We start from the raw sequence: 14,025 nt of genomic DNA, 5'->3' as shown, positions 1-14,025 counted from the left end.
TTTGGGTGATTCCTTAATTTTTTGTAAGATTAAAAAGCAAGCAGTTTGTTCTAGTGGTTAAGCTAAGAACAAAACTTGTCTAATATCACCGCAGGACTGGTCTGGCTCTCTTGGCAGCTTATGCATATGAGCATAACATTCCTAGCCATATTTCACCCAGTGATAACAAGAGTAATTCAAATTGCACATAATGATGCTTTTCAAGAGTAGACCAATAACATTGCATACATTTTCACTTCATTCACTAAAAGGAACGAAGAGTCACTATTTCTTTCCTAATCACTTGTTTTGGCTAATTAGTTTCCAAATTTCAATTGTTTCCAATTTGAATCATGTTGAACAGATGGAGTGCTGAAAATATATGTGCATTTTTGTGTAACACTTCGTATATATCCATGTTGACCATAAATATAATTTAGGCCTGCTTTGGCGAACCATCATCATTCCTCTTAGGCTTGTATCATTGTATATAAAGACTATCTAAACCTAGAAACAATAAGCAACTTTTGCTTCAATTTTATCAAATTCAAATCCTGCTTGAAAGAAATTTAGTTTCATCTAGTTCATATTTTCCATTTGGCCAAACTAAGCTTAAAACGAGAAATAATATATTTTAAAAATCAGCATTTTTTTAATATTGTGTGCGGTGCACAATTGATTTGTTTGTCTGGATTATTTCAAATTTTTCAATAAAATGATTCAAATTTGAAATTTTAAGTCTCATAATTTGCAATTGAACCATAATTTTGGTTAAACTATATGTAAAAAACCTTTTTCAACTTGTTACTTGAGAAAGGAAAAAGAAAACCCAAAAAAATTAGAAAAAAAAAACCAATGAAAAATTTTTAATGTGATTTTAAATTTCCTGTCCAACTGAATTACGCAAAAACCACCTTCTAGGTACATGTAACCAAACCAATTTATCATAACACTTTTCAATACTCCTTATCCATCCGTTTTCACTCTTTATTAATATTTTTCTCAATCATATGGCACCAACAGGTTCTGGTTTCCCATTTTCATCCCATCTGGTATAATGTTTTTACAACATTGTCTAATCTGATATATTTAGATGAGATAATATGCTTCTACCGATATGTCTCTTTTCCTTTTCTCTGATATGTTAGAGTTACGTTGTATTAGAAAAATTCTCATTTACCATCTAAGCATTTTGGAAACTATGAGAGAGAGATACTAAAAATGAAGAAGCAAGATTTAAAAGAGGAGAAGAAGCTGTCTACCTGAAGGAGCATGTTAAGCAGGTATATAAAATCAGTCATGCTTCTCAAAACTACAAATGCTTTAGTTGCAGGCCGGTTGATAACTATGCACTTGTTATCCTGCATTTAAAATTGGAATAGCTTACAGCATACTACATAAGAAATAATGTCATTTGTAGAAATAGGAAAGCCAAATACACAATTATAAATTGTATGCTACTATTTTTTAGCAAAGGAAAAATATATATTGAAAAGATAATGTAATTTTCCAATAACTAATTAATTAACTATGGAAAATAATATTTGAAATATGTCTAGGAGAAAAAGAGAAAATAGTTGAGATTTAAATTAAGAGAACCTTGATTGTTATCAAGAGCAGGTAATGAAAAGTTAAAATACCACGGAAATAAGATCAAAACTTGATAAAATGTGCTAAATTTTTAAATTTTTTACATCAAAACATAAAAATTGGTTAGATTATGTGACAAGTTAACACTTTGGATATAAGATATTATGAGTTTTTGTAACCTAGGTGGCACTAAGACCTAAGGTCTTGTCCTAGTTGACCTCCTTTATAAGGGCTGACTCTGATTGCTAGAATTTTTACCTGTACTTTGCTAGGAATCTGCAGTTCACTGCCTCAAAGGCCAATCCTTTTCTAACAACAGCCTACCATATTACTTTCTGATGTAGAGCTTTTGCAGATGATGGCTCTACTTTTCTTGTACTTATGTTTTGAGAGAAGGGTGTGTTAACCGAAAGAATATCTTTTCCACATCATTTCTGTCCCTTTAAATCAGTATGCTTTACATCTTTCATCGCAGAAGGCACTGGTCCGGTTAAGCAGTGTCCTGTTGCATATGAAATCATGGGCCAAATCTAAGCCCCATCTCTTCTTCTAGGAAGAGATTTTCAAAATTATCAGGCCCCATTTAGCATTCTGTTGGGATTGCTAATGTTTCTTAGTACCACAAACATAACGCCAAACACACATCCAGTTTTGGCTCAAAGTAATATTAGAAGTGAACACACCTCAACTGCAACCAAAAAGCAAAGCAGTTATTTACTACTTTTGAGTTCTGAAAGTTCAATTTGGCGTTGAAAAGATTAACAACCCCAGTTAATTTTGAGCACTATGTCCTTTCTAGGCATTTTATCTCACCACGGGATTTCACTTATTGTGTACAAACAATGAAATTGTTAGTGAAGAAAAAAAAGAAAAAAGTTTTACATCACAGTTTTGAACGCAAATTCTTGCTCCAAATTTTGCACAACACCTTACTGCATCTACTAGACCATGCCTTAGTCCGATAAAAATTTCTATTTCAATTGTTAAAGGCATGCAACAGACATCCCCTATTAGCTACCCGTCGGATTAAAAATAAGCCATCCCATTACTCATCAGCAGCATTAATTTGCCCTTGCACTTTCTCCCTCTAATTTCTTAACCAGGGAACTAGAATGGCTTTATTCTGACTCGTTATTGCCTTAATCTGTACCACCCACAATCTCTCATGGTAATATTAGGACACGTGTATACTTCATCATTCCATTCACATACCTCATTCCCTCACTTAGCACAATAATAAAGCTCCCAAAGCAGAACACATTCACTAATTAAAAAGTTTGTAAGGAATTCTTATCTACAAATATAACTGATATCATCTACTTTTAAGAACATTTTGTATCACATGTTTTTAACTAAAACAAGCACCCTGCCCATAAAGAAAGAGGAAAAAGGAGTAAATAGAAGTAAGAGGTCTAAAGAGGCCAGCACCATTTAAGAATTCAATATAGCATGCTTGATGTTACAAAGATCAAAAAAAGTCTCTAACAAAAAAATTCAATATCTTGTAGAATCCATATGCTAGGTCAAAGCAAATAATGCAAGTAAATCCAAATTGCTGCAAGAGACAATACCCAATTGCTAGTCTTAAGATAGTGAGGCCAACTAGAGGAGAAAAAGTTTTAAAAGAATATGTAATTGTAGTAATTAAGAAAGCAATAGGAAGAAAAACAAAAATAAACTGACCTTCTGCACAGACAACAAGAAGAAAAACAATGGGTCTATAAAAACTGCCATCAAGCATGAAATGACAAAAAATTGGTTCCATTGTTGAACAACTTTAGCATGAGGATTCATAACTCCGGGAACATAAGAACTCAGAAAAGACATCAATCTCCTAGCCCATCCTTTGGCATCCCCATAGAGAACATTATGGAACTGCAAACGAACAAAAATAAAGCTGCATGGTTACGATGGTATTTGGAACAAATAATTGGATGTCATAAAGACTAGATTGGTTCATGTTTCAATATCCTTTTTCTTGTATCTTCAAGCAAAAATCTCTGAGGATTACACTCTTACGAATATACGGATACAACTTATAGTACATTTGCTTAAAAAAAAAAAACTTACAGTACATTTCCTGGTCATATAAGAAAAAAAGTGGCATCATTTGTAGATGGGGGCAACGCGACATGGAGACAGCCAGGGGTACCTTTCCCCAAAGATTTTAATAAAAATGCGACACATACGTGCATATAAATATATGATAGTGATTTCAGTGTAAGAAAAATCTAGCAGTAATAACTTTAACAGGTAAAGCCTTAAACTTTTGTCTTTAACTAAATTCGAGTACCCGTTTAATAATTTTACTGTTTCTAACAATGTAAATTAAATGAAAAGGTATATTTTGATCAATCTAAATGTTATTCTTCCATTCAACATCATACTAATAATTATAGTCACGTACGTAATTATTCGTGTTTTAGTACTTTTTCTAATTATAGATTTACAATTTTAAATGTGAATTTTTTAATATATAAAACTCAAATGTAAATCATTGAATTGTGTTTTTTTTGTTAATTTATAAGTGATTTAATAATATTGGAATTAATAATATAGAGTATTTCAACATTTTCTTAATTGTAACAACTCAATAAGACTATAACTCTCTTATCAAAACAGATTTGCTAAGTACGTTTCTTTTTAAGCATTTCAAGAAAAATTTTAATTTGCTTTATTTCATCTAAGAAAACTAGTAGTTGCTTAAATTAAAAAGTCGCTATTCCTAAGCAAAAAAGTAATAAAAGAAATTTCTCTTAATGATTCTCAACCAAGAAAGAAGTAAAAGGGTATTAGGAGTTTATAGTTAATTAAATTAATTTAAATAAAATTAATGTATAATTTAATAATATCAAAATTATACAGCACAATTCAGAAATACCTTTAAATTTGATACCCTTATAAATTTCCTTTAGACCATTTTGAGAGAATTTTAATTTGGTTATTTAATCGAAGAAAGATTGAAATTATTAAAATTAAAAATTGGACCTTTCTAAGGAAAAAAGTGATAAGAAGTCAAACTAAATGAAAACTATCTTAACCATTCTCTACCAAGGAAAAAAGCAGAATAGAACTATAAGTTTGTAACCAATTAAAATTTAATTTTGAGAAGATTAATGTTATACCAATAATATTAAAAAAGAAATAGGAACAAACAATTTAGGAATATATCAAATTTGAGTCCGTTTACACCAAGAAAAATGTTTTACTAATATCTGTGCTTTTATGCATATAATAAATAAATAGAGACCATACATCATGCATAGCAGCTTTTATGACTTCTTATTCTTAACAAAATGATACTTTTACCCTTTAAAAAAAGTACCATTATATATCGAATATTTTAAACTAAGGCTGATGGGAACACTATTAGCATATATTATAACTTTTACTGTTATCATAATCTACAAGTTTATTATACACAAACGTTTTAGTATAAGAGATATTCATGCAAGATCCAAACCTAAGACCTTCACTCAAACCTCCACCTGCCCTACCACTTGAGCCAAACCCATATGATGACTAACTATTTTTTTTCATTAATAGCTAGTCATTAAAGTGCAATTGCTTGATTCTTGACCAGGTTTTCTAAGAAAATATGAGTTAAAGAGGAAAAGCCATTCATTCGAATTGCCCGAACTGTTGAAAACAACAAATCTCAAAATCTCATATCTTGAATAAAATGGAAAATACAGGCAGCTTTATTAGCAGAGCTAAACACTAACAAATGTTTCTCAAATTTTTTTAATATGCTTGAATTTTTTATTCCTTTGGGCCAAATCCACTCAAAGATATAGTCCATCTAGAGAGAGTAAGAGTGGTTGCCGGTCCTTGTACTGAGAATATAGAACTAAATGGTAAGTCTCAAAATCTTAAAAATTACTACATGAGCAGATGGTTGTTTCATACCAAAAAAAAAAAAAAGGATGGACATCCCCAATCTAACAATTGCAGCACCAAAGACTATACAATGACTAGAGGTTCATGTGAAGATAACTGCAATTTCAAACAAGCTTTTCCATACAATCAAAAGAAAAAAAGAGGTTTTTTCCATCTTGTGCACATAATCCAGTAATCATAGCATACTTGACAGACACATAAATTATATTCACTTGTAAGCACTTCATGTTATGAGTTCCATAGGTGTGCCGACACACAAATTAACTACTATGAGCTAAAATCCTAGTCAAAGGACAGAAGACAGAATAGAAGACTTAAAAACAAGTTACCTCTCACGAATGAAGCTATATGCACTCCAAAGCATATAAGACAATTAACAAGAAATAAATTGACAACCATCTAAGAAAGTCAGTTGGTACCAACAACACTATTTTGAGTGGAGAAAAATACCTTGGTATCAAAGATTCCTGAAGCTTTTGAGTTTTTCTCTTGATCTGCTTTGAAATTGTAATATGTTGGGCAAGTTGTGCAGTAAGGATCATTGCACATTCCTAGTTGTCCAGACCTCAGTAAATGTTCATTTTTGCCAACATAGTTGTTATCTGACCAATCTTTTTCATCCACTCCATTAAAAGAAGGAAATTTTTCTGCCTTAGATTCCACCATTTTACGACCTGCCACACTTTGATTTGGATGAAAAGAATTTTCAGGCTTACGGCTAATATATAGAGGACCACTCATCTGTATAAATGGTATTTTTCTTTCATTCCTCAAGGGGCCAGTATGTCCTACAAGATTAGTACTTTCGTAGGACTCTATAGAGTTCATTGGGATAGCAATTGAAGCACTCTGAGTTCTAGAAAACAGTGCCTGAAACTGAGAATCCTGATTATTTTCTGATGGTTGAGGATGAATATCTGACAGCATTGGAACCTCATGTTTATCATAACACGCCATGTCTCATATATTAGATCTACAAAGGAAACATAAACAGTCAGCTTAGTTAGCTGCATGTGCTGCTATATATTTAGTTTGGCTCAAAAAAAGGGGGTGGGAGGGTAGACAAAAAAATTAGCCCAGCACATTTAAGATAAAATTCAAGAGCATAAAGGAAAATAACTCTGTTCCTAGTCTTCTAGATTTAAATAATGAGGAGATCATCCAGTTAGCCAGCATCACTTTGATTTTAATTTATAAAGAGACATCATCCAGATGCTCGATTATTTATGATAAAAAGGCAGCAGGTAAAATTACAGTGAGGCAATACCGATGGTCAATAAGTTTTTGTAAAGTCTGTCCACTGTTAGAGTCCATCAACCCAACTAAATATGTCCTGAAATAAATCTGAACTTATCATAAGGTTACAGTTTTTACTTATTCTGTATAGATATTCTATTCCTTGGCACCATACCCTCTCATTGTGGTTCCCCTGCTATTTCATTTCATAGAGAAAGAACTACTTCCTTCCTCTTCTCCCTTTTTCCCTCCTTTGATTTGACAAAGAAAGGCTTATAACCTAAAACCACCAATTTGGTTGTGAAGTGCATATTCACCTTTTTTATTCATAACAATTGCTACTTTTACACTCTTATTATAACCACAAAAAAGATTGTTTCTCTCCTAAATCTAATGGGAAAACACTCTTATCTCCTTAATTAGTTATCCAGGATTTAGAAATAAGTCCAAGAAACAACAATCTCTGAATAGAATTGAACCAACCTATTTTTCTTCGAAATATACAGTCAAATGCAAATAACAACCACCAATGATAGGAAATGGGAGAACATAAAACTAGTCTTCGCCATCCTGCTATCATCTTTGTACGTGTAGATACTTTTGACTTAATTATTTAAACATTATATCAATTATAACAAACCTTTCTCAAAATGCATTTTCCAGTATGCATACAGTTGGACATCAAAGTAGGTCAGCTGCTCTGATAGAAAGGAGATTATACATAAAAGCCAAATTTAATTTCAAAATTCATTTTCCAGAATGAACTTTCTGTAGCTTGGTACTACTCCAAGAGGTACACAGCTTCTACATTTATATAGGTGATAGAAGTATATATGCAGGTTTTCTCATGTTTGATCTCACAATTGCCATTAAAAACACCGTGGAGAAGAGCAGCCAGCTCAAATCTGAGCGCTTCCTCTACATAATAATTTGATTACATAACCTAATTATGTAATGTCACTAAGGTCAGGCTTAACAAGACTGTTAAGTTATCCACAGAAAAAATAAAACAAGACTGTTAAGCAGCGATAGATTAAATCTCACATAGATTAAATTTGATCTTGAGCACTTAAATAGAACAAGGGCCTCTCCAACTATTGTCAATTGGTTTAAGGATGGATGCCTACCTCAAAAATTTAACAAAACGTTCCCTCAACATTTACTTATCAATGGTTTCATAAATGCACTCTTTTCATATCTTTCGCGTTCAATTAACTAGAATAACAAATAATTAAAGCTGCCAAGGCTTGATATCTTCGGAGTTAAAGTTGCAAATGCTCACAATTCAATTGGGAATTAATTAAATGTCTTAATATCATGTATAAAAAAGTCTGGACCCCCTAACCCATCAGTTTTCTTTTAAACCATGTTATTGCTGGATGCCCAATGCCACTGCCAGGTCTAATGAAATCTTACAAAAATCCTCTGCTTTTATAAGACAACTCCACCTGTCTCTGCTAATTTTGCTTATGATTAGCAGTGCAGAATCTGTAAAGCTTTGAATTTTGCATATCTACCTAACCCTGCTTATAAGAAATGCCATCAGGGAATGCCTTTCCCTTCTGAGCTTGCCACAAGTCCAATTGATGATACTGCTTGTTGGCATCATTTAATAACAATATTCAGTAAAAAGTAGTTGGCCACTGCCAATTGAGGACGAAATGTGGGAAATGTGTTTAAGGTGGCTTGGGCATGTGATATAGAGGCTTGGGAGATGTTTGTGGGGAAGAAAAGAAGGGGGGGGGGGGAGGGGGGGGTGTGCAGAGAGTACATGGGGAACTATCAAAAAATATGCATCACTCTTAATGATCAACTAAAAATATGGTCCTATCTAAATAGAGCACAATGGCATAATGTGATCTATGCAGTTAATCTCCCATTGGGAATAATGCTTTGTATTTTTTTTCTGCTGCTTGTTGGCATCAATTTCTTGGATTCTATCACTATTTAAAATTACAGCACATAAACTGTCAAAGCCAGTGCTTACCCTTCCATTACTCCTAATTCGATAATTATCGTCAACTTGCTCCAGTATATTTAATATTAATCACAGTCTGAATCCCAACGCGGTTATCACATTCTTTTACATCATTAGCAGCACCAACACAAGTCGGTAGTTTAGCTTGTCCCTTGCAACCAGAGGGTGCATTTATTGCTCATTTTGAATTCTATGTTGGCTTCACTGTGCTGATTTTAATGGTAGTAAAGTACAATGGATATCAAATATCATTACTAGGAGCACAAAGTTTTGATGGCATTATGTTAGCAAGAGGTCCCTTATCAACATCAGTCAGGTGCTTCAGTAGGATAGAATGCTCAAAGAAGTCACCATTAATCAAAAGGCACCTAAAGGCTCTCCTAAACAAGACAAACTTTGTATCTCAGAACAAGCCTCTTTAACTGCCTATGGTAAAATAAGAAAGGCCTTTGTTAAAAGTTTGAAAGCCCTATGTAGCTTCAAGAGGACCCAACAGGTAAGAACAAAAACCTACAGGCACCTCCAGAAAAGAAGCTTCAATGAAATTATGAGTGACTAATCATATACCTGTGCTAAAAAAAGGTTGCTGGTAGAGGTTAAAATGTCATGGAATCACCTGGAACATTCAAATTTCAGAAAATGGAAGAAAGCTCTAAGCTTGCTTGAAGGACCATCATGCTGAACTCAATACCCTATAAGAAAGACACCTGTTGAGAAGCAAAAGGGCATCTTTGGCTCATAAAGTCAAAAAATTATAGTCTGAGACAAGAAAAAGAAACAATGACAACATATCCCAAGAATTTAGCACTGGTTATTTTAACTTCTAAGCTACAAAACAAGGGTTCAAAATTGAATATTGTCAAAGAGCTATTATCTTTAAATCTTCAAGATATTCATAATCAAATTGAAAATCCTCTAGAGCCTAAATTGGCATATCATTTTGTAAGTTCTGAACATTATACCATGTCCAAACTTTTTGAGGCTTTTACCTAGTAATTTTGTAAAAAGGTCTTTGCTAGAGATTGCTAATTTTGGGTGTTAGCTAAACTTATGTTGGGCTGAGAAATCAAGTAGATTTTATTAAGATAGCGAGTGCATTATGATTGCACGGTAAGCTCAAACAAAGCAAGTGAAGAAACTCCCAAAAAGATGGACTTATGGAGTTATGACACAGGCGCTGCATGGCTAGACGAAACCTCTATAAATCTCAAGTCCACTTTTTAGTTTATTCACTCTTTTCCTCTGTGTCATTATCATCATTCCCTATTTCAAGCATAGAAAACATAGTTTTCAAGTATTTGTGGAAAGGTTTAGAGCAAGTTTTGTTCTCAGGTTCAATCCAACTCAACCCCTTCGGGTCAACATATTTTTTAAGTTGCATACTCTACCTCACATGCCACATAAGCCTACACTTTTTGAGGCTTTTTCAGCTGACAGTTGCCATGAATTCACATTCATTCCACCCAACACTTAACATTTTCCACAAAAGAGTTAGATACAAGCATGAAAAGCTCAGATCGGTATTAATATCAAGCCATATGGGATATCAATAGCCCGGGATATGGAAAGGTACATATCTAACAATATTGGATAAACCAGTTTCAAAGTGAAGCCAATGAAAATGGGATTCAACTCATTTACCACACAAAAATAGCATTGGTCTGTCTAGCTGTCGCTTTTGCTACTTGCTTTATGCCTTTTACATCCTGATAAAAGTTTCCTTAAAAGCAAAAGCAAATAAGTATAAAGCAAAACCATAATTGATTAAAAATGAAAAGTTTACTAAAACTGAACACCTATTCTAAAATAATTATTCTATATTATAGTAGAAGCATGCTTTTTCTCTCCAAAACAAGAAAGTACAATTTTAATTTTTAATTATTAAAAAATATGACTAGTATTTTGCTTTTGCATCCAAATTAACTTGTGGTTCTGAGAGCAAAAGCAAGCAGCAGCTAAGTGCCAAGACTAAAAGGCAGAACAGGCAGAATGAGTTATGTTTCATGGTGCATTTCAGAGACTAACAATAGCTTAGCTTAGCATATTTCTATTCCTTTACCGCACTAATGCTTTCTCGAGACAACAAAATACATGAATTAAAAACGGAAGTCCAAATCTGAGAGAGAAAGAAAAACCTGCTTAAAGCTGAATTCCCTTGTAGTAAAAGAGAGATTACACCACCCTTCACCCACCGAAACCGAGGCAGGAAAAGAAAAAAACCAAGAAGCAATTTGATAGTTGAAATGGCTTCTTCAACTTGATAAAAAGAAATGAAACGGAGGGAGCTGTGTATCTGAGAAAGAGAAGCAGAAGCGCTGACTGATGGACAGAGAGAAGAAGAAAGACTTTGAAAAAGTCGGTCTTGGAAGAAAGCGAGTGGGATTTGGCCCACTTGCCTGGAAAAATATTGGAAAGAACAAGGCTGACACCAACCACGCTGTGACTTTCCTCTTTCCCTTCGTGAGCCAGTCAGCCGTCGATGCTCATTTTCTCTTGTTTTTGCTCCACTCCCCACGACAACTCATCCATCCATAACTAATTAATATGGACTCTGGTCCTGACACAGACGTACATTGCCCGATTCCGAATATTTCCTTCATTATAACGGCAAGTTTTTTTTTTTTGAACTTATTACAATGGACAAATATTCTTATTGATTTTTTTAATAGAAAAAAGAAGCGACTCGTTTATTGCAAATTTTTATAGTACTAGAAATGGGTATTCCAATTTTTATAAATTGAATTTAAGTGATTTTTTTCTTATTTTCATATTTCATGTGAATTTTAATACACGTTGATATTCATGATAAATATTCAATCCAAAACTAAAATATTAACCTAATTTAAATTTTGCATAAAGTATAATTTAAATATGTAAAATTTAAATACACATTAAATTAATATATAAGATTTGTCTAACATATCTAAAGGGAACATCTAAAAGTGTTTTCAAGTTTAACCACATCGTGGCCCTTTCAGGTGACATGTGACGGGCTTTACTAAATAAATAAGTCATAGGTAACGCACATATATACGTGTTTTACTTGATGTTAATGGGAGAGTTTTGGGTTTGATTTTAGGTTTATGTTCTTTAGGAGTTGAACTTTCGCTGTTTTTGGATCGTCTTTGCATCTTTGGGCTTTTCTTCAATTTAGATGGGTCAGGATTTGCAGCATTGTGTGAGCCTTATTCTAGTAATTTTAATAGAAAAAGAAAAAAGAAGAAAAAGATAATGGAGTTAGAGAGGGAAAATTTTTTTTTTATTTAACTGATTATTGAAAACTTTTTAGTATTTAAGTTTAAGTCTTTAAGATTTTTAATTTTACCTCATTAATGAGGTGGTAGCATTTAATGAGCTAACAATGTATACCTTTTATACACTACCAATACATCAAATATTAATCCAATAAACAAACACTCAAACATGCTATCAGTATCCATATTAATGAAAGATAAAAAAACAAAATACACTTTTGCTTTCTTCTAACTCATGACCGTAAAACAAACTAAAAAACAACAATAGTAAACAGAGAACACAACCTTTACAAAACAAAGAAAAGATCAAGAAATGAAGAGAAAACACATCAATTATGCAATAACCAACAAAGCACAAGATTCACTAGAGAAAAGGCAAATCGTATGTAAGAGACCAACAAAAAAAAATCAAAGAAAACACTCAATAATTAAGAACAATATCTATAACATATATATAAAAAAGACCCGAAGGTGCTTCCACGTTTAGCCACATTGTCATTGTCTTTAAGTGACACGTGGCGGGTTGTGGAAGGGTTCTAAGAAGAAGTTATTTATTTTTCCAAATCTCATTGAACATGCTTTGAGGTTTAAAGAGGTAATCATGATTCATGAACTCCACCGTTTGTCTCCTTCATTGGCTTTGTTGTATAGATTAAAGTAGGCGTTTTTTTCTTTTACATCAAAACTTAATGAATTTATTTTTTGAATAAATTGTTTTGACTTAATAGTGCCAATATAGAACCACTATGTAGTCCCTGCTACATATCAGAAGGAGAGGAAAAAGATGATGACATGGCGTTGAATAATGATGTTGAAAGCTAATAGATAAGGAAGGGCTAACAAGGAAAAGTCACAAGAGCCAAGAGGGAGATAGAATGATGAAAATAATATTGAGACAAATAGCTATTTGTAACTTAACAAAAAAAAAAGATAACAATTTGTTACTTAACAAAAAAAAGATAGCTATCTGCAAAGAACTGACTTAGCAAGACTAGTTAGGAACTCAGTGGGTAGGGATACAATAGGAAAAAAGATTTGGTAGTTGGTAGAGATTTGAAAGGCCACTTGAAAATGAAAATTTGAAAGGCCACTTGGATGTAAACAAAAATGAAGCTGTACGGGGTTTAAATGAGAAGATGGAACAAAAAATACTTTATTTGTCCCTTTTTTCAGTTATTTTAAGTATTTGATAAAATTAACTAAACACAACCATTACAATATGTATTATTGTATTCGCGTGCAATGCACGAATACATTTCTAGTACACTATAACAACGCCCTTCATAAATAAAATGATTATTATAAATATTAATATAGTACTAAAAGCATATTTTTGTAAAGGCTAAAATTTTTTTTAGCTCTAAAATATAATGTGCTTTTGGAAATAACCCTTTAGATAATTTTCACTATTTTTAGTCAAGTGATGAGATCTTAAGACAAAAATGCCTTTAATAAGACTTTTTTATTGACGTGTACTCTCATTTCGTGTACATATTGGGAAAAATAAATCTGCACAGAATTTGTTCCTTCTAATTCTGTGCAAAACATATAATTTTTTTAGAAGCTTGTACAAAACAAAATCATGTTGCAAGAGATGGGTTTTTTTATATTTTGGACATTACCGTAAACAAAAACATCGTGCATATTACATGATAGGCTTATTGAACGATCTTTTGATTCAAGGTCAAGGATAGGAAAGTGTTTGAACAAGTTTATGAGTATTACAAGGTAAGTCAGTGAGTGAATGCTAATTTTTTGTGGGTTTAGTGATTTGAATGCCATATTGATTAAAAATATGGTTTAGTGTTTTGTTGTTAAATATGCATTACTATACTCCGTTGAAAATGGGTTTCAAATAGTAAGAGAAGGTTGATATTAAACGAAACAAGGAATTGATTGTGATGAATCTAAAGCTTCAAGAATGATGTGAAACCAAGAATCCCTAATACAGTGGTGAATTGAAAAGAGGAAGTTGTGAAACCAAAGCACAAACTGGTCACGCTACAGTAGGTCATATGTGACACAACTGTGACACGATGATAACTCTATTATATAGAGTTATTTTGACTCATTTTGGGAGCTTAAGTA

The 14,025-nt window shown here is 32.7% G+C and overlaps 1 protein-coding gene across 8 annotated transcripts in view; it reads right to left on the bottom strand.

The window, feature by feature from the left end:
• Positions 1 to 11,280, bottom strand: part of LOC110422469 (putative cyclic nucleotide-gated ion channel 20, chloroplastic) — a 29,862-nt gene extending 18,582 nt beyond the window's left edge. The window contains exons 1-5 of one of the 8 annotated variants that reach the window (XM_021436398.2): positions 10,819 to 11,278; positions 9,251 to 9,390; positions 5,920 to 6,442; positions 3,253 to 3,444; positions 1,242 to 1,340 (exon numbers count right to left, since the gene is read on the bottom strand). In XM_021436398.2, the coding sequence (XP_021292073.1) occupies positions 1,242 to 1,340; positions 3,253 to 3,444; positions 5,920 to 6,426 (798 nt within the window). In that variant the 5' untranslated portion in view covers positions 6,427 to 6,442; positions 9,251 to 9,390; positions 10,819 to 11,278. Of the gene's footprint in view, positions 1 to 1,241; positions 1,341 to 3,252; positions 3,445 to 5,919; positions 6,443 to 9,250; positions 9,391 to 10,324; positions 10,341 to 10,818 lie in introns of those variants that run through there. The other 7 variants (XM_021436399.2, XM_021436400.2, XM_021436402.2 and 4 more) reach the window with 7 other exon arrangements.
• Positions 11,281 to 14,025: the final 2,745 nt, after the last annotated feature.

This window comes from Theobroma umbraticum, unplaced genomic scaffold (assembly GCF_002168275.2).
Source record: "Theobroma umbraticum cultivar Fairchild unplaced genomic scaffold, ASM216827v3 scaffold_146.0, whole genome shotgun sequence".
Taxonomy (NCBI): domain Eukaryota; kingdom Viridiplantae; phylum Streptophyta; class Magnoliopsida; order Malvales; family Malvaceae; genus Theobroma; species Theobroma umbraticum.
The sequence above is the reverse complement of the archived record's forward strand: the minus strand, read 5'-3'. Positions and strand labels throughout refer to the sequence as shown.